This window comes from Chanodichthys erythropterus, chromosome 21 (genome assembly GCF_024489055.1).
Source record: "Chanodichthys erythropterus isolate Z2021 chromosome 21, ASM2448905v1, whole genome shotgun sequence".
Lineage (NCBI taxonomy): Eukaryota > Metazoa > Chordata > Actinopteri > Cypriniformes > Xenocyprididae > Chanodichthys > Chanodichthys erythropterus.
Genome location: NC_090241.1, coordinates 30436624 through 30464621, shown reverse-complemented (window position 1 = coordinate 30464621; position 27998 = coordinate 30436624). Strand labels below are relative to the sequence as shown.

The 27998-nt window shown below is 42.3% G+C and overlaps 1 protein-coding gene across 1 annotated transcript; it reads right to left on the bottom strand.

Moving 5' to 3' along the window:
- Positions 1-2: 2 nt before the first annotated feature.
- Positions 3-27927, bottom strand: si:ch211-286o17.1 (hematopoietic progenitor cell antigen CD34). The gene is made up of 8 exons (XM_067374221.1): positions 27781-27927; positions 6509-6583; positions 5798-5904; positions 4383-4463; positions 2935-3055; positions 2483-2535; positions 758-907; positions 3-677 (listed from the first exon to the last, which is right to left on the bottom strand). Exons 1-8 carry the CDS (start codon positions 27878-27880, stop codon positions 501-503), a joined length of 864 nt encoding a protein of 287 aa, XP_067230322.1. The 5' UTR covers positions 27881-27927; the 3' UTR covers positions 3-500.
- Between the last annotated feature and the right edge of the window lie 71 nt (positions 27928-27998).

Genomic DNA, 27998 nt, shown 5'->3' with positions numbered 1-27998 from the left:
GGAAAGAAATTCATACAGGTTTGGAACCACTTGAGGGTGAGTAAATGATGACAGATTATTCATTTTTGGATGAACTATCCATTACTACTGCAGCAGTTGTAGACTTGAGAATGTGTTCCATACTGAAAATGGATAACTGAGATTTTGGCTCATGTAAACGTATAACACAAATCTTATTAATCATTTTACAGTTTACAAATTCCTTAAGAGAAGCTTTGGCATGGAAGATCTCTAAAGAATGCACTGTTGGAGTTAAAACATACTTGAAAGTGTAAATGTTTGATGTTTGTATATAATAGATGTTGTTTCTGAAGCGTTATTACTCATATGCCAAAAGGCTGCCCAGTCTTCTCACGTAACAGATTTCTCATACTTTCATCATTGTTTCTCTCAGCATCACCTCAGTCGTAGTTTTCATCACACCTAATGTTGTTGTGTATGATAACCCATCGCATTTGTTGACTCATGTTGGTCATGGGATTGATGTTGACTCGAGGCTCTTACATCGAAGTATCGACCACCTGTGTCTGGGTGGCGGAGTGTCCATTGGTGGGGGGTGAGTCTGGAGACTCTCCATTGATGATGGGCTTGTCCAAAGGCTCCTGTTGAGGCAGAGGAGCCACAGACAGCAGTGTGTTGCCTTGGTTATCTTGATCCACTTGGAAGGAGTCCTCAGCCTTGATGGAGACAAGAGACATTAATTATACTGTATATTAGTTTTGATTAATTTGGTATGTGATTAGACAGTCACACTCACCAGTCGTAGCCCTTTTGATTGCGCTCGATGAGTCTTTACAAAGTATCCAGCTATTAGCAAAGCAGCAAGAAGCAAACCCGCAATCAGAAGAGAGATCAAGACAATTTTAGAGCGCTGGCCCATACGAGACACCGCCTCATCGACTTCCACCTATAGACATAAACCATTACCAACGCATTAGCTTTTTTTTTTTTTTTTTTACCTGGAAAGTGTTGTAAGTTTAATAGTAGGGGTGTGACGAGATCTCGTGGCACGAGATCTCGCGAGACTAATATGTGACGAGATTTCTCGTCGAGGCGAAAAGGAGTCTCGTGATGTTGTTGCCGTGACAGAGTGTTAAGATGATTAGGAAAGAATATGCCACCGCTACATTTACATTACGCCTCCACTGCCGTTTTGCTTTGTAGTTAAATAAAAAAACATTTAATTCAGTTGGATAACGGTTGCCGCCGCTCCATATTTACAGAGTTACGCGCGATCGCTAAAAGTGAAAGTAAACGCGCGCGTATTCAAACGCGATTTCAATACCTGCATTTTGCAAGTGGCTCCCTGATGAATGCAAAGATCTCTCAATATGAAAGCTATTTTAGGCTGGGCAGTGTAGTTGTAACCATCTCTTAGCTCTGTATCAAAGAAAAAATTGGTCTTATCTGCACTTTGAATATTGAGAGAGTGTGATTATGGTTGCACGTATTGTAGAGTTACCATAAAAATATGGAAACAGTTTCTCATAATCTTATTAAGCACAAACAATAAGGTTTCATTTGTTAACATTAGTTAATGCACTGTGAACTATCATGAACTAACAATGAATGACTATTTTTATTAACTAACATAAACAAAGATTAATAAATACTGTAGCAAATATATTGCTCATTGTTAGTTGATGTAGGTTAATACATTAAAGTTAATAAATGAGACCTTATTGTAAAGTGTTAACATTTTTATTTATACTGTTTTCATTTCTATGATCAGTTTGTGGAAAGGAGTTCAGTTAGGAGGTCAAAAGTTGTAGCTCATAAATCATGTACAGCAAGGTCTGAAGAGACTTAAATCATACAGAAGAGAAGTCAGTCAGTTGAGTTTTTGGTAAAACCTTTTACAGCACTTGAGTATTGTTGTCTTTTACTGCATATGATAACTGAACTGAACTGAACTGATAACTGAAATGACATTCATTACGAGATGATTAGTTAAAACATTTCAAATAGACCTGCAGAATATTTTTTCTAGTCATGTATTTCGCCATTGAGGATTTCTTAAAAATAGTGTGTAAAAATCTTGTCTCGTCTCATGAACTCAATCTCGAGTCTCGTCTCGTGAGATACCCGTCTCGTCACACCCCTATTTAATAGCATCGTGTTCCAATATTGTTTGTGTGTAGCATCATAGGGTGTGTTTATCTGATTTGTCAGCACAGCTATTTAACTCATAATGAGTTACAGATTTACCTCACCCTAACTTAACCCTAAACTAAACCACATGGCAAAACATAGCGTTTCTGATTCAGAGGCCTAACAGGGTGCGTATTATTCACATGGCCTGGAATCTGGGAGTAACGCATTATTAAACCACTGCACAATCCCAATAGCAGATGCACCAGGCTACCTTTTCCCTTCCTTATTTCATACTTGATTTAAGTGTAATTTCCTTTGTATGTGAATATGTGTTCTATCATTTTCATCCTGTATTTGATTACATGATGAAGTTTTCAGTGTTGCCGACCTTATCGGTAATGTTGTCGTTGTTGAACTTCCCAGCCATTCCTTCAGGATCAGCTTCATGAAATGCAAAAATTAGAGAGTTTAGTCTGATTGTTCAGAGCACTGGAAAATATTTAACATTCACATATTAATTATTGTTAATTGAAATTTAAAAAAATTCAACTGTATTTTTTAACTTGAAAAGAAAGATCAACTTTTAATGTTGGCTTTAAAAAGCCTGATAGATAGACAGGCAGACAGACATTTATGTTTATATATTTAATCATATTTAATAAAGTGTTAACTTTTCTTATTTTATGGGGTGGGGGCATTTCAGTTAACTCTCATGAAGATCAGTTAAACTCAAATGTAATTTGATATTTGGTGATTTCACGGGATTGATAATAGTGTTTGTGGAATATTTTTTTAACATACATTAAATATAAAACAAGCAAATACAAAGACAATACAAACCTTCAATGCTGTCTCCATAAACCGTGATCTCATCTGTGTTGTCTTTCTGATAGATTTCAAGTTTGCAGTCTTCACCACAGAGATGTTCTAGAACACTCTGTATCCTGGCTTTAGTCTCTTCCTATTAGATGAAAGGGTTTTTGTATTTAAAAAAGTGTTTGTAATGCATGTTGGACACTTAAAATAGAGTAAATTTAATGTGAACTTGAGGAAAAGAAAGTGGAGTGATGCATTAAGCCTTTCTTTCATTTTCTCCCCATTCTTCCTCTCTCTCTCTCTCTCTCTCTCTCCATCTTTCATATTTCTTTCCTTCCTGGAATATGGTGTAATATGAAACCTGTATGTTCAGATTTTCTCTCATAGCAACAGCCTCCCTTTCTGCTGAATTACGGTTTTGCAGTGAACATTGGTGAATAGAAGAATTCCCATTAGAGCTTTATAAGAATATGCCATTTTGATCCTATAGCTTAACACCAAAATAATATCAAAATACTAAAATCGATAAATATATTACTACTAAACAAATCAACTGAAAATCATCAGACGTCATGAAGATGCCTGCTTTAGTCACATGCACACATGATATAATTTCAATCCAAGTCATTTACTCTCATGAATTTTTTTTTTTAATTATTATTTTTTATTTTTTTATTTTACTATACTCGTAAAAACTTCATTCTGTTGGGACTCTTTACTGGCTCTGAAACTTAGCCCAGAGGCCCAACTATGTATCTTGGCAGAGTTCCTGGCGTGAATTCCCGAACTGCCTCCGCCCATAGCGTGTAATGGAATGCCATTGATGTGCAGGCCGCTAGGCCTCTATGACGGTCCACCCAATGAGACCTGAGCACATGGCATAACACACTTATTAGGGTCTCTAACGGCTGACTTATAAAAAGTCTTCAACATCTTATATATCATAGTTGGCAAAAAGAAGACGCATCTAGGAGTCTGTCTATAATGCGTAACAAACTAAAGGCTCTGCAATGAAGTCTTTTTATTCTAGATTATGCAGATCACTCTTTGGTGTGGGTTTCCTACACCAAAGGCATTCTAAGTGATTGCTGTATAAGGGTGATTCTCACGAAAACACGCCCAGGTCACATTACACTCCGGAATTCTCTTTACCGTAATGCCTCTTGAAGTTTTTCTCCTTTTATAATAAATAATCTTACTTCGACCATGAGGGTGCAAATAGGCTACTCGCAACCTACTTGCTAACTGGATGAAAACTTTTAAGAACTACTAGTCTACACTGTTCTACTTCTGTTTTTAGGTATATCAATCAGCCCACAGCACTGTATTCATTTGACTAAAGAATTCTCAAACTCTATACTTAATTTACAACATTTTTAAACTTGCCTGATCTAGAATCAGCATTCCCACTATATAATATTATTTCCACAGATTCTACAGTTATCACAGGATAAACCCAGACCAGAACTTACACATGTGGAGGAGGCCTTTAGTTTCAGCAGCACATCATATTTGTAGTGCACTGGTATTTTATCCACACAGACCACATTGCCCTACAAAATAAACAACAACAACAAAAAATAAGATCAGAAGCCTTCTTAACTTAATAGCACATATATACATAACTTTTTTTGTAATACAATACGGGTGCACTAATATGCTTTAAAGGTACAGTATGTAAGTTTCGCCACTAGAGGTCGCTTATTCAAAGCAATAACTTAGGCATAGCTTGATGATGCTGTGAATGAGCGTGGAATCATGGGAGTTGTCGTCTTCACCTCCACAGCCGATGGAAAGCAATCCGACAGGAATCAGGCAGAAATCATGTTCATGGATGCTAATGTATTCAAGTTTTATTAACATTACTGTGGTATGAATCAGGGCGGGGCCGGGAGCCTGGGACATTTTACATTGCTGTTTTTATCATGCTTATATGCCGTAGTCGGATGCTTCATGCCGCTCTTTTCGTTTTGTTGCTTGTTTGTTACGATTTAAGTTAAGTTTAACGTCTGCCTCCTTCTTCCCTGATCTTGAACTTTATTACACTTAAGTTTGATCCCTTAAATTCACATAATTTTATTTCATTCTAATAAAATAGCCACAAGTCCTACGCATACAGATCACTTTATCTGACGAATGAAAATTGTGGGGTTATGCAGCATTGCTTTACTTGGTCAAAACAATAATACTAAAAATACATTGGAGTACATTGAAAGTTAAAATGCTGATTTCTCTGGATTTAAACATTGTTGAAAACATTTGGGATACTGTTATAACAAGTACATAAGTAAACAAAATATATAACATTGTTCTAGTGGGTTTTGGATATTGTATATACCATCAGCAACTTACCCATCCTTCAAACATTCTCTGACATTACTTTCACTGTGCAATTGTCCCACAGACCTCAAAGAGATGTCAACCCTATCCATAATTGTGACATATTACTTAATAATGAGTTAACAATCATGTGCCTCAACAAGTAAAGTCATAACATAATGATATCTTCGCAAATCATTAGCTAATGATTACTTAAAGCAGATAACTGGAGGTTGAAATACATATCTTCAACCCACTGTGGTAATGAACACATTAATTTACACTATTAGTTAATATATGCTGTCAAGGAATTAATACATGATGAAACATTTAACAAATAGCAATTAATGTATTATGTAATCTATGAATCGGGTAAATTATTTATTAGTTGTTGATGTGGTAATTGTTAATGGTTTGTTTCTTCCTGAGTCATACATTATCTCATGATTAACTGTGCATTAGTTAAGCATGAATTAATGCATATTAGAGCACCCATATTGCGTTAACTTTAAAAAAAAAAAAAAAAGTTTTGACAATATTAATGAGGTACAATATCTGGTTTCCCCACCTTTGAAGTAACACTGTTTTTTTCAGGTGGGTTTGTGTGGGTCTGATCTGGGGTCTGTGTGTCAGGTTGAGTTGGTTGAGTGGTCTCACTGTCCACTCCTGGTGTCTCTGAAGTCCATGAATCAGGTAAAATGGTTGGTAAAATGACAATCTGGATCTGAGAAACTCCAGTGAGGAAATGTATTTGTTGTTACTTGCCATATTGTTGTAATCATTCTCATAAAAAAGCTTTTTTTTTTTCTCATACAGATTCATTTTATATTTGGAGAACATGATCATATTTTAGTGAGATAAGGTAAATTCTACTTTTTAGACTTTAAGCTGGTATAACATATGTTATACCAGTCAGTCTACTAAAATTTGATCACAAACATCTGTACGAATGGATTAGAAATTATGTTTATGAAGCGAGGTGAGCAAGTTAATGAGATTGTATCATTAAAATGGCATGTATTTATATTGCATCTAATCCAAACTTGGATTGTTATTTTATTTAAAACAATGTCATCACCTGTTTTGGTCATAAATACCTATAGCTAGCTTTGTTTCTTGGCTAATGTTGTATAAGTTAATTAACTAAATAAATAAAGGGAAAACAAAAGAAAAGGAGCAAAATATGAAGATTCATATATTTAATTACAAAGAATACACAGAATGGTATTGTTCAGAAATGTATTCATTGATTTATTTGTTGAATTTATTTATTTCTTACCTTTGCCATGCACCTTTACTGTTGGAGTAACTAAATCACCATCCCCGCGGCTGACTCTTTCTTCACAAATCACAGCTGAAATATAAGGTAAATGTTGTTAGAGCAGCTCATTCATACTAACTGCATCCAAAGTGTCATGATATATAAATCTTTCTTACTTGGCAGATGATGAATGGGGGAAAAAAAAAAAAAAGTCCAGTTAGTGTCCAATTCTCATAATTAACTTTTAACTAAGATAACATTTACGTTAACTTTTGATAAGTTAACTTTTGCCTCATAAACTCCTATTTACTGCTTATTAATGTTAGTAAGGTAGTTGTTATGTTTAGTTATTAGGTAGGATTAAGAACGTAGAATAAGGTCATGCAAAATAAGCCATTAATATCTGCTTTATGATACTATTAAACAGCCTATATCCTAGCGCATGCTAATAAACAACTAGTTAATAGTGAGAATTGGAGCCTAAACAAAAGTGTTACCAAAAATGTAATAATAATAATAATAATAATAATAAAATACCATAGACTTGCATTGAGCAGACAACGCACTTTCTACACTACCATTCAAAAGTTTTCTTTTCTCTTCTTCTCTTTCTCTCTCTCTCTTTTTTTTTTTTTGATGAAAAAATAATACTTTTATTCAGCAAGGATGTATTCAATTAATCAAACTGACAGTAAGACATTTACAATAACACTTTATTTTAGGGTCTTTAAACTAGTTTCTTATTAGCATACATTTTTACAAGAATATTGGCTGTTTATTAAGCACATATTAATGCCTTATTGTCACAGACACGCCAGGCTCCACCTCACCACAGTACCCACGCACCCAATCACCAGCTTATTAATCACCGCCACCTGCACCTCATTCACTCTGCAATCACCAGCACTACAAAGCCACCACTCTCACACACACTCACTGTCCGGTCTCGTTTGCACTACGCCATGTATATGCTTACCTTAAGGACTCCCCTTCAACATACTTACCTGCTCCAGCGATCTCCTTCATCTCCTTCGTCTCCTGGTCCCTTCGTGTGCTTACCCATCTGTGTGTGTGAGTGTCTCCAACGTCTCCCTCCATCTCAGCTCAACTCCTGGATCCACAAACCACACAAGGACAGTATTACTTTATATACAAGAACCTGATAACAGCCATTACCACTCTGTGTTCCACATATTGTTCCAATAAACTCACCTGGATTGCTTTTATCTCTGCCTCCGTGTCTATATCATAACAGAAGACCGGACCATAACAACTAACGGCATGATGACAAACGATCCATTCCAGGAACTCGTGGACGTGCTGCGTCGAGCACTCACACCACAGCCCTCAACATCGTCATCCCACAACACGGCTGTCTCCGCACCCACCAGCACCACTCCTTCACCTGCACTCACCGCCAGTCCCATGGCCAAACCGGCGCCCTACTCTGGATCGGCGGAGGAATGCAGCGGATTTCTTCTCCAATGTGAGCTGGTCCTGGAGATGCAGCCGCACCTCTACACCACAGACACGGCTAAAATAGCGTTCATTATTTCACAACTGCAAGGGAAGGCTCTGCAATGGGCAGATTCGTTGTGGACCCAGAAAGGCCCAGTCGTCCAATCCTATTCGGCGTTCGTCTCCCACTTCCGGGAAGTATTCGGGAAACCTCTGACTGATTCCTCGACTGGTGAGAAACTTTATAATCTAAAGCAAAGAAACCTATCTGTTAACGAATATGCCTTGCAGTTTCGAACGCTAGCCGCCACCAGCGGATGGAACGAGCAAGCCCTCATCACCACGTTCCGTCAGGGGCTGGAACCCTCCGTGCGGCTGCATCTCGCTGCATACGAGGACTCCATGGGATTAGAACGCTTCATCCAACTCGCCATCCGCGTGGGGTCCCGTATGCAGTCGTGCATTCAAGAACACCAGGGCCAGTCATCCACCACTAACCTCCTCCGTCGGTCCGAACCCGTCAGCTCCCAGAACCAGCCAACGAACCCATGCAAATTGATCACTCTCGTCTCACCCCTAACGAAAGACAAAGAAGGCTGGCCCTGAATCTCTGTCTCTATTGCGGAACAATGGGGCATAATCTCTCCACATGCCCAATCCGTCCTCCTCGACCCGTGGTGAGTGCAATATTTCCCTCCATTCAGAAAATGAAACCACTCACTACAACTGTAACTCTTACTGCTGCTAACATCTCTGTTCCAGTGGTGGCGCTCCTTGATTCAGGGTCAGCCGGAAACTTCATCTCAGGCACCCTCTGTAGACAACTCAACCTTAAGATCTCTCCTTCACCGACGAGCTATCAAATCCACTCCATCACGGGCAAACCCCTAAGCCGCAGACACATCCGTCACTGCGTGGGTCCACTACAACTCAGCATCGGTATCCTGCACACTGAACACATCCATTTGCTGGTTCTGGAGGAATCCACCGCTGACGTGGTTCTAGGGCGCCCGTGGCTGGAACAACACAACCCCAACATCTCCTGGCGCACGGGCGAAGTCCTGAAGTGGGGCGATCACTGCTTCCCAGACTGCTTCCCAGCGCTTCCTGTTCCTAAACCTCCACTCTCCAAGTCTCTTCTCGTGAATGCCACGTCCATCGAGAGCCCTGTTGAGAAGCGCTCGGTGGATGTTCCCCTGACTACGCCCCCTTCAGCGACGTCTTCTGCCCGCAACGCGCCTCAAGCTTCCTCCACACCGGCCATGGGACTGCGCCATCGATCTGCTGCCGGGTGAACCAGTGCCCAGGGGACGCATATACCCCCTGTCCATACCGGAGGAGAAGGCCATGGAGGAATACATCAAGGAGGCACTCGAACAAGGTTACATCCGCCCGTCTACTTCCCCTGCTGCTTCAAGCTTCTTCTTCGTGGCAAAGAAGGACGGAGGCTTGAGGCCATGCATCGATTACCGTGCACTCAACAAGATCACCATCAAGTTCCGATACCCACTTCCCCTCGTCCCAGCGGCCCTGGAACATCTCCGCGGTGCCACTGTGTTCACCAAGTTGGACCTCCGCAGCGCGTATAACCTCATCCGGATACGTGAGGGGGACGAGTGGAAGACCGCCTTCGTCACGCCCACTGGACACTACGAGTACCTCGTGATGCCGTATGGCCTGGTCAACGCCCCCTCCGTATTCCAGGATTTCATCCACGAGGTGCTCCGGGAGTTTCTCCATAAGTCCGTTCTGGTTTATATAGATGACATCCTCATCTACTCCCGGAGCTTGGCCGAACATCGCCACCACGTTGCGGAGGTCCTCCAGCGCTTACGGCAGTTCCATCTCTTCCTCAAGGCTGAAAAATGCTCATTCCACCAACCCTCCGTCCAGTTCCTGGGGTACGTGATTGATCACAGTGGCATCCGGATGGACGAGGGGAAGAGTCTCCGCCATACAGTCCTGGCCCACTCCTACCACCATCAAAGAACTCCAAAGATTCCTAGGTTTCTCCAATTTCTATCGCCGGTTCATCAAAAACTACAGCACAATCGTCAGTCCACTCACCAACCTCCTCCGTCACCAGCCCAAGTCTCTGTCCTGGTCTCCATTAGCCACCGACGCCTTTGAGACCCTGAAGAAGGCCTTCACCACCGCTCCCCTCCTCGTCCACCCTAACCCGGACCTCCCGTTCATAGTAGAGGTGGACGCATCTACCACCGGAGTGGGAGCGGTCCTTTCACAGCAGCAGGGGACACCAAGTAGACTCCATCCATGCGCCTTCTTCTCCCGCAAGCTCAACCCGGCGGAGGTCAACTACGACATCGGTGACCGCGAACTCCTGGCCGTCAAGCTTGCCCTTGAGGTGGAGGCATTGGTTGGAGGGAGCTACTCACCCATTTCAAGTCCTCACTGATCACAAGAATCTCGAATATCTGAAGGCCGCAAAGAGACTCAATCCTCGCCAAGCTCGCTGGGCTATGTTCTTCTCTAGATTCAACTTCTCCATCTCCTACCGTCCTGGTTCAAAGAATACGAAGGCTGACGCCTTATCTCGCCTCTATGCTCCTGAGGAAAAGCCCGAAGAACCTGATACTATTCTGCCGGAGTCCATCTTCGTGAGCCCCATCCAGTGGTCCGAAGAAACCATTCCCTCCGCCAATGCCTCCACACGCACTCCGCCGGGTTGCCCACCGGGCGTGCACGGTACATCACACGGACACGTCGCACCCACTCCTGCACAACGTTCACTCTTCACTTGGCACTGGTCACCCGGGGGTCAAGGAGACCCTCTCGTTGCTCAAACAACGCTTCTGGTGGCCCAACATGGCCAACGACGTCAGGAGGTACGTGCAGGGCTGCAGGGAGTGTGCCATCTCCAAGAGCCCACGCCATCTTCCCACCGGCAAGCTCTTTCCTCTGCCCGTTCCTGAGAGACCCTGGTCACACCTGGGAGTGGACTTCGTCACCGATCTCCCCGAGTCTGACGGTCACACATGCATCCTGGTGGTGGTGGACCGCTTCTCAAAGTCCTGCCGTCTGATACCCCTGGAGGGTCTACCTACCGCCATGGCCACCGCAGAACTAATGTTTAATCATGTTTTTCGCTATTATGGATTACCTGAAGACATCGTCTCCGACAGAGGACCCCAGTTTGTCTCACACGTCTGGAAAGCCTTCTTCTCCCTCCTGGGTGTGACCGTCAGCCTATCGTCTGGATACCATCCTCAGTCGAACGGGCAGACGGAACGGAAGATCCAGGAGATCGGCCGCTTCCTGCGTACCTTCTGTCACGGCCACCAGAACTCCTGGAACCAGTACCTGGGTTGGGCCGAGTACGCACAAAACTCTCTCCGCCAAGCCTCAACGGGACTAACACCCTTCCAGTGCGTACTCGGCTACCAACCCCCGATGTTCCCCTGGGACGGGGAACCCTCCAACGTTCCGGCAGTCGACTACTGGTTCCGGGAGAGCGAGAGGGTGTGGGACTCAGCTCACCACCAGCTGCAGAGGGCCCTGCGCAGACGCAAGATGGCAGCCGACCTTCGACGCTCCGAGGCTCCTGTCTACCAGCCGGGGCAGAAGGTCTGGCTGTCCACCCGGGACATCAGGATGCGTCTGCCCTGCAAAAAGCTGAGTCCCCGCTTCATTGGCCCGTTCACCATCCTTCGGCAGATCAACCCCGTCACCTATCGTCTCCAACTCCCGGCACAGTATAGTAGAATCCATCCTACATTTCACGTGTCTCTACTTAAACCTCACCACCCTTCTGTTGTTCCCTCCACAGAGCCTGACGTGGCAGCCGCCGGGCCCCCCTTCCACTTCTCCTAGAGGACGGCACAGCCTACGTGGTCCACGAGATCTTGGATTCCCGGCGCCGTGGTGGTAAACTCGAATACCTCGTGGACTGGGAGGACTATGGTCCCGAGGAACGCTCATGGATTCCCAGGAACGATATCCTTGATCCTCTTCTGTAACAGAACTTCCATACCAACCATCCAGACAGACCTGCCCCGCGACCCAGGGGAAGACCACCACGACGTCGGGGTCCGCGGCCCTCAGGAGCGGGCCGTGGGAGGGGGGGTACTGTCACAGACACGCCAGGCTCCACCTCACCACAGTACCCACGCACCCAATCACCAGCTTATTAATCACCGCCACCTGCACCTCATTCACTCTGCAATCACCAGCACTACAAAGCCACCACTCTCACACACACTCACTGTCCGGTCTCGTTTGCACTACGCCATGTATATGCTTACCTTAAGGACTCCCCTTCAACATACTTACCTGCTCCAGCGATCTCCTTCATCTCCTTCGTCTCCTGGTCCCTTCGTGTGCTTACCCATCTGTGTGTGTGAGTGTCTCCAACGTCTCCCTCCATCTCAGCTCAACTCCTGGATCCACAAACCACACAAGGACAGTATTACTTTATATTCATCTCTCAAGAACCTGATAACAGCCATTACCACTCTGTGTTCCACATATTGTTCCAATAAACTCACCTGGATTGCTTTTATCTCTGCCTCCGTGTCTATATCATAACACTTATTCTGCATGAGCTTATTCTACATTCTTAATCCTACCCAATACCTAAACTTAACAACTTACTAACTATTAATAAGCAGTAAATTAGGAGTTTATTGAGGGAAAAGTCATAGTTAATAGTTTATATGTGTTCACTACACTAAAGTGTTACCACATTTACATTGTTACAAAAAACAGAAGAAAACTTGATAAAATAATAAATCTGTCCTCAAACTGGTAGTACAATATATAGCTCTAGCAGCCACCCACAACACCCTAGCATCGTTTTGCAACATTTGCATGGGTAAGCACCACTCACATTTTATTCTGAAATGTATCTAGATAATAGATCATTAGATTAGAATTAATTAACTTAAAAACTGAGCTGTAAATCATGAACGTGTTGTTTCAAATCTCTTATCACAATATTGTGGCTTTGGCAAAGTTCCACAGACTCAAAGCCAATTAGCATTTCAAGGGAACGCAAGTTTTTCCTCTTTGTTTTTGTATTTAATTTAGTTATTTTCTGTCTTTATCACCCACAAGCACTGTGTTACGTGTACTGGTAGAGAGATGAGGCAGATGCGGATTTCCACAATAATATAATGCTTTTAATGTAACAAAGGTAAGGAACGCCAACATACACGGTAAACAACATTCAGAACGGACAAGGAGTGAAGGGAGTGAGTGTCATATAAAGGGAGTGCTAACAATAGAGTCCAGGTGCAGGTGATCCGTGATGATGGGGAGATGACGAGGGAAGTGAGTGCAGGTGTGGAGAACAGGAGGATCTTGGGAAATGGAGTCTAGGAGAACAAGGGATCTGTAACAGTACCTCCCCCTCCCGGTAGGCGCGTCCTCGCGCCGTAGATGTAACAACCGGGAGGGGGGCGGGCGCCCTGGAGACCTCAAACCGGAGCAGGGGGAGGAGTAGACTGGAGTGGAGGTCTCCAGGGCAGGCTCAAAAACCATGGCGGGTCAGGAGCCGTGGGCAGCCATGGCGGGTCAGGAGCCGTGGGCAGCCATGGCGGGTCAGGAGCCGTGGGCAGCCATGGAGGGTCAGGAGCCGTGGGCAGCCATGGAGGGTCAGGAGCCGTGGGCAGCCATGGAGGGTCAGGAGCCGTGGGCAGCCATGGAGGGTCAGGAGCCGTGGGCAGCCATGGAGGGTCAGGAGCCGTGGGCAGCCATGGAGGGTCAGGGGCCGAAGGCAGCCATGGAGGGTCAGGTGCAGCAGGCTGCCATGGAGGGTCAGGGGCCGAAGGCGGCCATGGAGGGTCAGGAGCCGAAGGCGGCCATGGAGGGTCAGGAGCCGAAGCCTTGAAGCCGTCGAGCCCAGGCGGCGCTGAAGGACCGGCGGGAGATGGCGGAATCCACGGCTCCACCGACCGAAGCGCAGCCGGGGCTCCAGAAAGCCGCAGTAGAAGGCAGACGACATACAACAAAGTGAACACCGGGGAGAGTGAGGAGGCCAACTGGAACTGAGGGACGGAGGGACGGAGCAGAGACGGAGGAGTGCAGTCCAGAAGTGAGGGCAGGCCGACGAAGGAACAAGGTGTGAACGGGGGCAGGATGGAGACTGGTGAGACTAGTGGACTGATGGGCCATGGTGGAGACGAGGGAGGTTGGAGCCAGGGTGTAGGTAATCGCCCAGAGGTCCGAGGTGGAGATCTGGGCGAAGGGGCTTGAGGTGGAGGTACAGTGCTGAGACGTATGGACGGAGGCGGGAGAGGGAGGCAGGGAGGGGCAACAGTCTTTGGGCTGGAGGGTTCAAAAGCACAGTTCATAGGAGCAGTTGGTTCGGCGGCGGCGGCTGGAGCGGCTGGCTCGGCGGCGGCGGCTGGAGCTGAGGGCTCGTAGGCGGCGGCTGGAGCTGAGGGCTCGTAGGCGGCGGCTGGAGCTGAGGGCTCGTAGGCGGCGGCTGGAGCTGAGGGCTCGTAGGCGGCGGCTGGAGCTGAGGGCTCGTAGGCGGCGGCTGGAGCTGAGGGCTCGTAGGCGGCGGCTGGAGCTGAGGGGGCGGCGGAGACTGGAGAACTTTGCTCGGCGGCGGAGACTGGCGCTGCTTGCTCGGCGGCGGAGACTGGCGCTGCTTGCTCGGCGGAGACTGGCGCTGCTTGCTCGGCGGAGACTGGCGCTGCTTGCTCGGCGGAGACTGGCGCTGCTTGCTCGGCGGAGACTGGCGCTGCTTGCTCGGCGGAGACTGGCGCTGCTTGCTCGGCGGAGACTGGCGCTGCTTGCTCGGCGGAGACTGGCGCTGCTTGCTCGGCGGAGACTGGCGCTGCTTGCTCGGCGGAGACTGGCGCTGCTTGCTCGGCGGAGACTGGCGCTGCTTGCTCGGCGGAGACTGGGGTTGAGGGCCATTTCATCCCCTCAAATACAATTAAAATCCCCACAGGCACTGGAGCTGGCTCTGTGGGGACTGGAGCTGGCTCTGGAGATACTGGAGCGGGCTCTGGAGATACTGGAGCGGGCTCTGGAGATACTGGAGCGGGCTCTGGAGATACTGGAGCGGGCTCTGGAGATACTGGAGCGGGCTCTGGAGATACTGGAGCGGGCTCTGGAGATACTGGAGCGGGCTCTGGAGATACTGGAGCGGGCTCTGGAGATACTGGAGCGGGCTCTGGAGACACTGGAGCGGGCTCTGGAGACACTGGAGCGGGCTCTGGAGACACTGGAGCGGGCTCTGGAGATACTGGAGCGGGCTCTGGAGATACTGGAGCGGGCTCTGGAGATACTGGAGCGGGCTCTGGAGATACTGGAGCGGGCTCTGGAGATACTGGGGCGGGCTCTGGAGACCTTGGGGCCGCTTTCTTCCTCCTCCTCCGCTTTCGGGACCCAGTGGAGGAGTGTGGGTTCCGTGTGGGGCAGGTAGGGAGTTCGCTGGAGGGGTATGCGGAGGAAGACGGAGGTTGACTGACTGGCCCGGCCAGCCGTGTTTCTGGATGGACTGGAGACATACACTTATCCTGAACCTCATCCACGAAGAATTTGGAGCCATTTAACCACAAAATAAAATTGATTGTTTCGCTTAAGGAGAAACGATAATCAGGTTCATCAAAACGGATAGTGTTGTCGTCCAGTCCATCCAGAAACAGGGAGATTAAACATGCTTCAGGCCAGTCAGACAAGAAAGCAAGCTCAACGAACTCCTCCACATACCTTTCCAGCGAACGACCCACCTGAAGAAGCCCGATGAGCCGATCGCCAGTTGCCAGATGGGAGAGAGGCCTTGGAGGAGCAGGAGCCAGGGAGCTGGTGAAAGTCTCCATTCTGTGGAAATCCGGTCGGTTTTGGTCCGTTCTTCTGTTACGTGTACTGGTAGAGAGATGAGGCAGATGCGGATTTCCACAATAATATAATGCTTTTAATGTAACAAAGGTAAGGAACGCCAACATACACGGTAAACAACATTCAGAACGGACAAGGAGTGAAGGGAGTGAGTGTCATATAAAGGGAGTGCTAACAATAGAGTCCAGGTGCAGGTGATCCGTGATGATGGGGAGATGACGAGGGAAGTGAGTGCAGGTGTGGAGAACAGGAGGATCTTGGGAAATGGAGTCTAGGAGAACAAGGGATCTGTAACACACTGTAGCGTATGAATTAAAAACTCTCTTGTGTTAGAGCCGACACTGAGCCATGGTGCTCGTGGGTGATGCGAGTTTGAATCAGGCTTGTCTGACGTTTACTCTGTCCTATCTCTGATGCTTCTTTTTGCTTTCTGGTCCTGGTTGACTAGAGAGCTGAATGACAACTAACTGACTGTGTTCAACTGACTACATCCAAACTAACTGAATTGTGATGTATGTTTAGCATTTTAGTCAAGTCAATTAAATTGCATATTGTTTTTCAGAGCAATGAATTCTGGCCTAAATTCTAGTTTTGGCACTGAGTGGCTCTAAAGGGCTGCGCTGGTATGAATGAATGAGCTGAATCTGTGCTGTTTGTAATTAATAGTCTGATTGAGCGGGAATACATCAGCACAGACTGAGCTAATAAAACCTTAACCTTTTCCCTCCCCCGTGCAACAAGGGGTCCTGACCTCTGACCCTGACCCTGCCTCAACACACTCCCCTTTGGACTCTGTAGAGAGAGTCAGTCAGAGGTTAAAAAGAAAAAAATAGTGAAAGAAAGGGTGCAGGGAGATGGAAAGAGGAAATAACAGAGACTCTTATGTCTCCGAGATCTTTCTGGAGCCATTTCTCATTTGCACATGATTATGTGCAGAAAATTTTGATTTATGTGATTTTCTGCTAGAGATGTTTTGAATAAAGGAGTGATTCTATTTTAAAAGAGAGATATTTTTTTTGTTTTTGGTCATGTGTTCAGCGCTCAGCACGATACTCGTGAAACCTAAAGTGAGACAGTATGGAGTCAGATCACTGTCAGAATGATTTAGTGCTCTTTAAGACACCCATTCCATCCATTATAATGAATGTTTAGCATTGTTTACATAATTCTTTTGAGCAGACAATGCACTTTTCTCAAATTCACGATGAGCGAATTATTTTGAATGGATCTTTTGGTTACCCACTAAATGTTGGTATTTGATTTTTCAAAGTTTTGGTAGTCCGTAAACAAGATTTCCCACGTTTTACTTTGTCTTTAAATCATAATGGCAATGAGAAGTGAAATATGATATGGTACTAGCTCTGCTTAAGTATTGTTTTCTCTCTTGGATTTATCTCTTTGGCTTGTTTTATTATATTTGTATGTCTGGATAAAAGTCTATTTAAAATGTATCTTGATGCTAGCCTGTAGATTTTTCCATGCTAATATTTCAAGGGGAATTTCACCAAGAATGAATTGGGTTTATTTGCCTACTGTCTGGTTTACTTTTGACTAAAAGAGTTATGCAAATCGGGTAATGGGGAAAGCACAGCCAAAAAGTATCACTGAATGCAATTTACGCAATGTAATAACACCATATTTTAAATTGGTTTTGAGTGTTAGTTTGTGGAGGTGTAACTGTTTAGTGAATTTGTCTCTCTGTGTTTTGTAAATTCGATTTATAAGCAGGATTAGGTAGCTCCCCAAGAATGACACATTCCCTTTCTACATAAAAGACTTTTCAATTTGGTATGTTTACAAGTGGCTGATTTAGTGAAAAGGTTTTTGTAACCAGGAAACTTAAAAAGTGTAAAACTGGACTGACATTCACATTTAAACTAACTAGGATTGGTATGGAGTCAAATTAATGCCTTAAAGTTTTGCACAAAAATAAAGTTTTGCAAAACAAAACAAACAAAAAAAAAAAGAATTGAGCAATAAAAAAATAAGTTTTGCAAACAAAAATAATAAATTGCAAAATAAAATAACGTAGTGCAAAAATAAAAATATAATCAATTAGAAAAATCAATGACAGCTGTAATCCTATTTTATCTTTGCCACATATTTTTCATGCTCAAAACTACTAAATCATCTGCAAGGCTCATTTTATTCTGCGTTTCAGTCAAGCGTACGCTCACGACACCGGTTTTACTTTGCACTGCACTTTTCTGCACGGTTCTCTTTATGGCACTGGTTTGACGTGGGGGTGGAGTCAAGAAACGGGGGCATGTCCCCACGAAACACGTGATCGCAAAAACCCAGAAATAAGTTTTTATAAGCTGTCAACTCCAAAAACCGAATGTTTAAGGACACAAAAGTGGATACAGGCAGTGAGACAGAGCGCAACGGGTCATATTACTATAAGAAATGCATTGGAGGGGGTCGTAATCGGAGACAACATATGCTAAACAAACCAACAAAAACAAACCATTCATTATTTTTAACCATGTCAAAGAATTATTTCACCTGTCGCCGATTACGTTCCTCTCCAATGCATTTCTTATAGTAATACGACTTGTTGCGCTCTGTCTCACTGCCTGTATCCACTTTTGTGTCCTTAAACATTCATTTTTTGGAGTTGACAGCTTATAAAAACTTATTTCTGGGTTTTTTAGCTTGTTAGTTGTACACCTTGTCACACAGCAGCTTTTAGGCATTTTTCTGTTTTTTGTAATAAGTCAGAAAAGACACGAAGGCAGCGTCACGCAATACAAAGTCAATGGAGACGGTTGGATTGTTTCCCCCCCGGTGGGCGTGGTTTTCAGATTATAATAAATGCGCTCTGTCTCTATGCTTGATCTGTTCTGTTGCGATCTGCGTCTCCAGCCGATGACGTGTTTTGCGGGGACGTGCCCCCGTTTCGTGACTCCACCCTCACTTCATATCAGTACCATAAAGAGGACCGTGCAGAAAAGTGCAGTGCAAAGTAAAACCGGTGTCGTGAGCGCACGCTTGACTGAAACGCAGAATAAAATAAGTGTTGCAAATGATTTAGTAGGTTTGAGCATGAAAAATATGTGGCAAAGATAAAATAGGATTACAGCTGTCATTGATTTTTCTAATTGATTATATTTTTATTTTTGCACTACGTTATTTTATTTTGCAATTCTTTATTTTTGTTTTGCAAAACTTTTTTTTTGTGCAAAACTTTAAGGCATTAATTTGACTCCATATGATTGCTTTAGATATAGGCTACAGTCGGGGTGTCCAGTCCTGCTTCTTTAGGGCCACTGTCCTGCAGAGTTCAGCTCCAAACCCAATTAAACACACCTGAACCAGTTAATCTAAGTCTTACTAAGCCAGGGGTAGGCAATGTCGGCCCTGGAGAGCCGCTGTCCTGCAGGGTTTAGGTCCAGCCCTAAACAAACACACCTGAACAAGCTAATCAATGTCTTCAGGATTACTAAGGCTACAGGTAGGTGAGCTTTTTTTAAATCTTTTTTCCAGAGTTGGAGCTAAACTCTGCAGGATAGCGGCTCTCCAGGACCAATGTTGCCTACCCCTGGACTAAACTAGAAATGTCCAGGCAGTTGTGTAATCTCCTTGCCAGCAATGAGATTAAATAGAGTTCAATAGACTTTTGCCTTCTTTTTCCAATAATCTCACATATCTCTAGATCACATGTGTCAAACTCTGCTCCTAAAGTCCAATGTCCTGCAGAGTGTAGCTCCAACCAGCTCCAAAACATCTGCCTGGAAGTTTCTAGCAGAGATGTCTTATTGGGAGATACAAGGGTCCTTGGCTCTACAAAAGCATAATTGCTAACTTGGATCAAGTGTGCCTTGACAACCAATCACATTACAGCATTAGCGTCATTGAATTTCGTTCAAGTTGTTTGACAGTCAATCACTGTTTGCGGCAGCATAACGGTTTAACAATCTACAGCAAAATTTGGCGAGAACTAAACAAATATTTAATTACTACAGTAGTAATTTCTTGCAAGAAATGACATCAGAAGTGGAAAACACAAATTTACACACAAATTGACCAGAAACCGCAGCTTTCAGATGCCATCTTTATTTTTTAGCTCAACTGTCACCGAATGGAACGCAGAGGATTGTGGGATATCAAAGGCAGTGGATACATCTATCCTGCCTTCATAAATCAATCAATCGAAGGGAGTTTGATTGACAAGCGATCTAACCAATCATAGCGCCGAATCCGCCATTTTGTCCGACATAGCAGTCAGGAGTTAAAAGGTTATCCTCAGTGGACTTGAACTTGAAAAATGGTGTGTATTGACATCTTTCTGCGTTTGAAACAGCATTCTTTCTCATGTTCATTTGATGCTATAAATTAACTAGTAGGAAGTAATATCGGTTCACGAGCCACTTGAGCTGAGGCGCTACAGCAATCTGTCATGACACATTAAAGAGACACAAAACGGTTTTTATTATTCAAATTTCTTAAAAAAACGACACATTTTGAAAGCTGGGACTTTGTTTAATATCATAAGTAACCTGCTCTGTCTTGTCTGTCGACGTGTTGTCAGTGTCCTCTTTGCTCTGTGATGTATTTTTCACTCTGTATGGCGTGACAGCGCCATGGCTTGTCGTACAAGCAACAGTAACTAAGGGGTCCTCCATTGACATCAATTAAAAAAATGGCCTCTGCTCTCTTTCCATGCGTACCACAGCGTTAGCAGGCATTATGCTTTTTACTAATCTTGCAGGCTTGCCTTCAAGTGGCTTTGGCTGCATCTGAAAACTGTAAAATGCTGCCCTCTGAGGACACATTTCAAGGTAGGAAGGCATCAAGGCACGTCCGAATCCAATGTTAGCTTCACTTCCTGTCTAATGAGATACCTTCATCTGATCGATTTTTGAAGGAAGCATAGGATATGATATCCCACAATCCTGTGCTTTCCATTCTGTGACAGTTGAGCTAGAAAAATAAAGATGGCGTCTGAAAGTTTTTGTGTGCAAATGTACGATTTTGACCAACATATTTCAATTCTATCAAGAAAATACTACTGTAGTGATTAATTCATTAAACGGATCATTAAACTGTTACGCTGCCTGAGAAGCCTGTCTGAAATCAGTTTTGTGAGGTATCTTCATGCATAAACGCTGCCATACAAGTCATTCTCTTATAAGCAGCGAGGCAGCAAGACAGCTACCTAGGTTTTCGGACGCAGCCTTTGTTTCTACTAATCCTGAAGACCTTGATTAGCTTGTTCAGGTGTGTTTAACTAGGGTTGGAGCTAAACTCTTCAGGAAAGTGGCCCTCCAGAAATTGAAATTGACACCCCTGCTCTAAACCTTCAGAAGTGGTTGCGATATAGCATCTCAAACTGTGATCAGGTTTGCCATGAGTTTTCAGTATGACCTTTCAGTATAAATAAAATGGTAACACTTTAGTATACATACTACTAGGATATTGGCTGTTTATTAGTACTTATAAAGCACATATTAATGGCTTATTCTGCATGACCTTATTCTACATCCCTAATCTTACCCAATTCCTACCCAACACCTAAACTTAACAACTACCTTACTATTAATAAGCAGTAATTAGGAGTTTATTGAGGCAAAAGTCATAGTTAGTAGTGAGAACTGGACCCTAAAGTGTGACCAAAACATTATATTTTTATAATGGTATACATTCATTTTACCGTATAGCAGCTCTATATAACTTTTTAAGTTAGAAGTTATTTCCTGAGAAGAACAACCTGAGTAGTAAATGTTCCTGTGGCTTCTGGCATACTTTTCAGCATTACAGATTAATTAATGCCAAGGGTTTTGTTTTCATCACCATGAGCAGAATCACCTAGTGGGCACATTCAGATCTTGTTTTCTCCTCCTCCTGCTTCTCTGAGCCCTTGTTCCTATCATGACCTCACCCCAGCGGTATTCACTCATTCACTCGCTTCCCCTGGGCCCCTACCAGCCTGATACGGCTTTGTATATTACCCTGCACATTAATTGGTTAAATGGAGACAAATGTGTTTGTTATCAGGCATGTGTGTGTGTGTCTGGTATTCAGAGGCATATTGTTTTGATAATTTAATTTAATTTAGAGGCACTTGCAAACAGAGCAACTGTGCAATCGTCTTAACCAACACAGATTTAATGATGCTTATGTCCTTATTTGTTTTTTTCTAAAAGATTTGCTTTGCAGAGTAGTGGGATTTCTGAACCAAAAGATTATATTAGGTATGCAAAGAAAACAGAAAGGTAACACTATTGACCCTTGGCAGGAATCGCTTTGCTTCACTTCCTTCCTCCCTTCCTGTAATATGACAGACAGATTGGTTTAATGAAGCTTAACTTTCAGCAGTCCTGATAAAGTGCAACCTGTTTTTGTTCATGAAAATAAGTTTTTTTTTTTTTTTTTGGAGAATAAAATAGCAACTGTTTAGAGAATTGGCCACATTTTATAGTAATGATGTTTAACATTCAATACTCTTTAAAAGTATGGGGTCAGTAAAATTTATGTTTTTGAATGTGATTCTATTATGCTTACCAAGGCTGTATTCATCTGATAAAAAATACAATAAAAACAGTAATATTTTCAAATATCATAACATTTCAAATAACCATTTTCTATTTTAATATATTTTAAAATGTAATTTATTCCTGTGATGGCAAGGCTGAATTTTCAGCATCATTACTCCAGTCTTCAGTGTCACATGATCCTTCAGAAATCATTCTAATATGCTGATTTGGAGCTCAAGAAACAGTTGTTGTGTAATATTTTGGTAACACTTTGGTATAGGGAACACATAAACTATTAACTACAACCTCAATAAACTCCCAATGTACTGCTTATTAATAGTTAGTAAGTTAGTTGTTAAGTTGTTAAAGAATGTAGAATACGGTCATGCAGAATAAGGCCTTAATAAAAAAATAGCCAAAATTCTAGTAATATGCATGCTAATAATCAACTACTTAAAAGACCCTAAAATAAAGTGTTACCAATATTTTTAGTGAAAAACATGAATTTTTTTTTAGGATTCTTGATGAATAGAAAGTTCAAAAGAATAGCATTTATTTGAAACGTAATTGATTAATTTAATGCATCCTTGCTGAATAAAAATTTCTTTAAAAAAAAAAAAAACTTACTGACCACAAACTTGTCAATGGAGAACATTTATCATTTTAGTGAACTGCCTATAAACCTTCTATTGGTGCTTTATTGAGGCCAGCAACCGAATACAAATTGTTGATGTAAAGAATTTATAATGTAACATCAAAAAGCATACAGTGACATTTTCTTTATAAGAAGAGGTTCTTGGACCACTGGGTAAGAATAAAGGATAAAATTGAGATTGGCATGCTAACACTGAATTTCTCAGCAATATGTGACACGCTTGCCCATCACAGCTGTTGTCTTGTGCTGTAGAAAGCATATCTGCAGGTGACAGCAACTTGATACACAGTACACTTTGTCTACTGTCGGTCACCAGTGGCTTTTGGACTTCAGTGCAAGACAACAAAAGTGTTTCATTCCAGAGTTTGTGTTTTCTCGCATATACTTCTAAGAGATCTATATTGTCACTCTTTGGTCTTGTTTTCAACACTATTATCTGCCATATGACTTTTGTCTGGTAACTGTTAAGAGAATATGTTGAATGATTGAATCATGTAGAAACTACTTTGAAAGCATTTGAAGTTTCAGCACAAACACAATGAGACTTTGCTCTGAAAGCTCTACATAGTTTAGTATAGCTGACAGTAAATTAAACCATATCAAGAGCTCTGAATAGCAGTGGCCTGACGTACAATAGAGCACATTACTCAAACTACCATATGAAAGCATGGCTTCAGTTTGGCAGAAGGTACATTAATGACCCAGTTCATTTTTTACTCGTTTTGTTATGGTGGTACAAATCTAACACATCTCAAAACATACCATAGTGAGTGAGAGAGAATTGACAGCATCACGGTCCCTGCAATTCATTTAGCAGGGAATAAATATCTGGCTAAAATAGAGGGACGTATCGATGGGAAATGCATTTTAAAAAGTTAATGGAATAATTAAGGTTGAAGGTATAGTTAACCCTAAAATGATCATGTCATCCCTAACCTATATGACTTTGTTCTGTGGAACACAAAGACGAAAACTGGCCATACAATGAAAGTCAGAAAAAAAAAAGAATATGGAAGCTTGTTTCCAACACTGAATAAAAAATTTAAAAAGGTAATTTGGACTTTTTATCTCGCAATTCGTACTTTTTTCTTACAATTGTGTTTATACCTCGCAAAGAATTGCATGATATAAGCAAAAAGGTCAGAATTGCAAGAACAAGTCAGAATTGCAAGATATAAACTCGCAATTGCGAGAAAAAAGTCAGAATTGCGAAATTATATTTTTTCCTCATTCTGTGGCGAAAACCAGCTTTCATAGAAGATTGAAAAAGCTGACATAAATGTGTATTTTTTAGATGAATTATCCCTTTAAGAAAAATATACATGTATTTATTTATGTAGTTAAATACATGCTTGGTTTTGCATGATACTAATTGCATTTTCATTTTTCTTTCTGTATAATTGTTCTCGATCATGGACATCTCTTCACAGGCCAGAGAAACATCTTTTTACCAAACATGTTTTTTTTTTTAGAAAGAAATGATGGTGAAATGTTAACATCAATACTTGTCCAGACGAACATAAACACATAGACAGATTTACTCGCGCACACACACACACTAGCCCCATCTCCAATGTTACAAGTGAGCCCCTTACAACCATAGGGAACATTTCTACAACCCCCTTCCACACAGATGTTATATCTATTCACCCCCATCCCCCTTACTCCTCAACTCATCTTCACCCCATTCCTTCCACTTTCCACATCACATATCAGGAAGTTACACCCCTCCTTTACTTACATTCTAAAAAATGCTGGGTTGGGTCAACCCAAACTTGGGTCAATATGGACAAACCCAACAATTGGGTACTTTGTCCATATTTGACCCAAATTTGGGTTGAAACATCCCAGCATTTTTTAGAGTTTACTGTCTCTGCCTTTCCCTCAAAGCCTTTGGGAATTCCCAGTCATGGAATGTTTTGACATTCCAACCCCAGGAATGCTTGAATAACAGGATCGGATGGATTCCTTTTAAGTCATAGGGAAGAAAGAATGATAAAGGAAGCTATCATGCAAGGAAAGAAAGACAGAAGGTGTCAATATAGTGCTATGTATTTGTTCTGCAGCTGGACTGTGATCCTCAAGGCTGCTCACACTACTTGGCGATGTCCCACGTCGCAGCTCAATACATCATCATGCCCTGCTTCACACTTGATAACACTGACAGTTCGTCAGCTGCTATGAGAGATCAGCTTTACTACAGCAGATATATGAGCATATGCTTCCAACCTCCGTCTCAAGTACATCTGTCACTTTTGCCTTTTGAAGGCAAAGGAATTGTCCTCAAATCTCGGTCACAAATTAACTTTTTTAGTCACCAACACAAAATCTCAGACTTACATTGAAGGAGGACTAGAATGTCAACGCTGCTTGGCCATTGGGACTAGCATTTTTTTGATGAAGCAATAATCCAATACCCTAGCAAGCATTCAGAATACACAAACAACCACTTTGAGCACCATAGCAACAACTTCAAACACCCTAGAAACCATTAAATACACCCTGGCAACTGTCCAGAACACGCCACAAAAAAGTTAGAACACCTTAGCAACCATTCGGTGGTCTTTAAATGTGCGTTTACACTACAACAATGTACTAAAAATGGAAAAGGTTATGTAAATGGGAAGCCAAAACACATAAAAATGTTTTACGTTTTAGTTGAAAACAGTGTCGTATAAACGGCCCCTAAATGTCTTTATGGCCACTTTTTTAAATGAACATGAAAGTATTGTTTTTTTTTTTTTTTTTTCATAAAGTTAAAAAAAATCTTACTGACCCCAAATTTGTGAACATTAGTTTATGTAAAATAAATGCTGTAAAAGTATTGTTGATTGTTAATTCATGATAGCATGAATGGAACCTTATGTACTGTAATTCATCATCTCTCTCTGAAAACAATATAGAACATTTTGTTCAGTTCTGTGCTGCTCGACTAAAAGATGCCTGGTCGTATGCTGCTTGCTACACTGTGACTGAGTGTTCCCTTAGGGATTCTGGAATTTGAGACTCAAACAATCCAGTTAAAGGGAAGGAGGAATGTTACTCTGGACCTCTCTCTCTGTCTCTCTCTCACAGCATGCCCCCCCTGACATCTGACCCCTCAGTCTCTCTCTTTCTCTCCCAGTAAACGAGTGTGGGGCCCACATTTTCTCCACCCAAACAGGGAGGGCATCAAACATATGGAGGAAAGACAGACTCTTATGTTTCTAATCAGACACTTCTTGAGCAGCCCAACCCCTTCACTCTCTGCCAAAGCATCATTATCATCAGAGCTTGTACCCCCTTCAAGCTACAATAAGGGAGTTGTGGGACCAAAGCCAATGAGAACAAAATCTGTTCTTGGTGGCGTGAGTAAGGGAATGTATGCGTTGCCCCAAACCTGCCGTGGAAAATAAACATGATACTGAATGATTAGTATCACACAATAGCTATGTTTCCACCTTGTTTTTATATGCAATCTGAAGCATTGCATCAAAAAACCGGCGACGGAAATGCCACTTTTTGGGCCCTTAACATGCTTTTAAACTCTTGAAACTTTGCACAAGGCCCATCATCGCTGCTTGCAGCTATATTTCGCATTTGTTTTTAATTGTTTTGTTTTTTGCGAACTGTGAAAAGATTTGCTTTATGTTTGGATGGAAATCCAGCTGACTGAAACAAACAGAAACTTGCTCACTGTATTATTTTGACACTTTGAAATTTAAAAAATTGTTTATTCATATTAATGCATAGTTAAGTGTATTTTTAATAACACTTTATACATGGACTTATAATAATTTATTATCATAATTTTACCCATTTTCTTTACTTAAAATGTTTTACTTGAATATTTAAAAAGTATTTTAAACTTTTTTTCAAATACTTAATACTCATATAATCTTTCGTCAAAATTATTGGCTCATATCTGCAATTTAGCAGGAATTTATTGCCAGTGCTCAAACATTTTCTTAATTGGTATTTTGTCTTGTTTTCCAGTAATAAAAACTATATTCCTTAAACAAGATACATTAAGTATTAGTAGTTTTTTTCAGAGAAAATATCTTGAATTAAATACTTTTTTCATATTTTATAAATACTTATTTCATATTTTAAATCTAATCTAAATCCCAAATACGTTTTAGTTAGATATTGGCTTAAAACAAGAAATTTAAAAAAAATCAAATAAAATAATCTAAAAGATATATTCTCTAAAAGCACATCTTAATATTTCATACAGTTTTGCTTTTCAAATAAGTTTAGATATTTTACTCGTAAATAAGACTTATTCAGAAAATAGTTCTGCACCACTGCATCTGATATGTAGTTGTGGTAATGTAAACATCAGTGTTTGTTTCGGTCTCTTGAGTCAGTATGAAATGTGTATTACATTATACGGTCCACAACCTTTGCTTCCCATGAGTCTTTTAATCACCTGGATGCTTCATAGTCCACCAAATTAACAAAAACCTCTTTATGCCTAATGGAATAACAACAGATGGACTTTTTAGCATACAGACACACACTCTGCCACCTGGTGATGTAATATATGCACAGATACACTGAATGGAAGAGAGCGATTCAATTGATCTCAAGCCATTAACTTGAGAGGAAACTCATCTTTACTTAAAGCGTATTGCTGTGATGCAAAGGGGTGTGGTAGCTTCACAGGCAGCGAGCTAGAGGAGCGGATTAGAGAAATGCATGCCTGATAGAACCCACTGAAACTTTTACATTAAAACTAATAGTTATTTTCTAATAGTTACTAAATATTTGGAGTAGATAAAGCCTTTTTAATAGCAAAATGTTTATATACCGCATGCTCCTCTCTTCAAGCTGCACAACATCTTAAGTGATGCAAAGTTACGTCCAAACATCTGCAGTAGAACAAAAGTAAAGTAAATTGTACTCACCTTGAAATAAGACAGCAAAAATACAGACTAAGAAAGCAACATCTGAGGATTTATGGCATTTTCTCTGTGTCGCCATCCTGAGCCAGCGGTCCTGCAGCATGTGGTGTGACTGTGTGAGAGTGGGTGAGGTTTTGGTTTGTTTCACTGAGTTTGTCACACGAGGGATAAAGCCAGCGCCTGTGCTCTTATAGATCCAAGTGTGGCCCTTCCCCCTCTCT

Bases quoted from the DNA above. Each gene is read 5' to 3' on its own strand.
- si:ch211-286o17.1 (XM_067374221.1), bottom strand. From the start codon at position 27,880: ATGCTGCAGGACCGCTGGCTCAGGATGGCGACACAGAGAAAATGCCAT. The intron at 6,584-27,780 runs GTGAGTACAATT...CTTATATTTCAG, and splicing joins TTTTGCTGTCTTATTTCAAG to CTGTGATTTGTGAAGAAAGA. The intron at 2,536-2,934 runs GTTTGTATTGTC...CATTTCATGAAG, and splicing joins TTATGGAGACAGCATTGAAG to CTGATCCTGAAGGAATGGCT.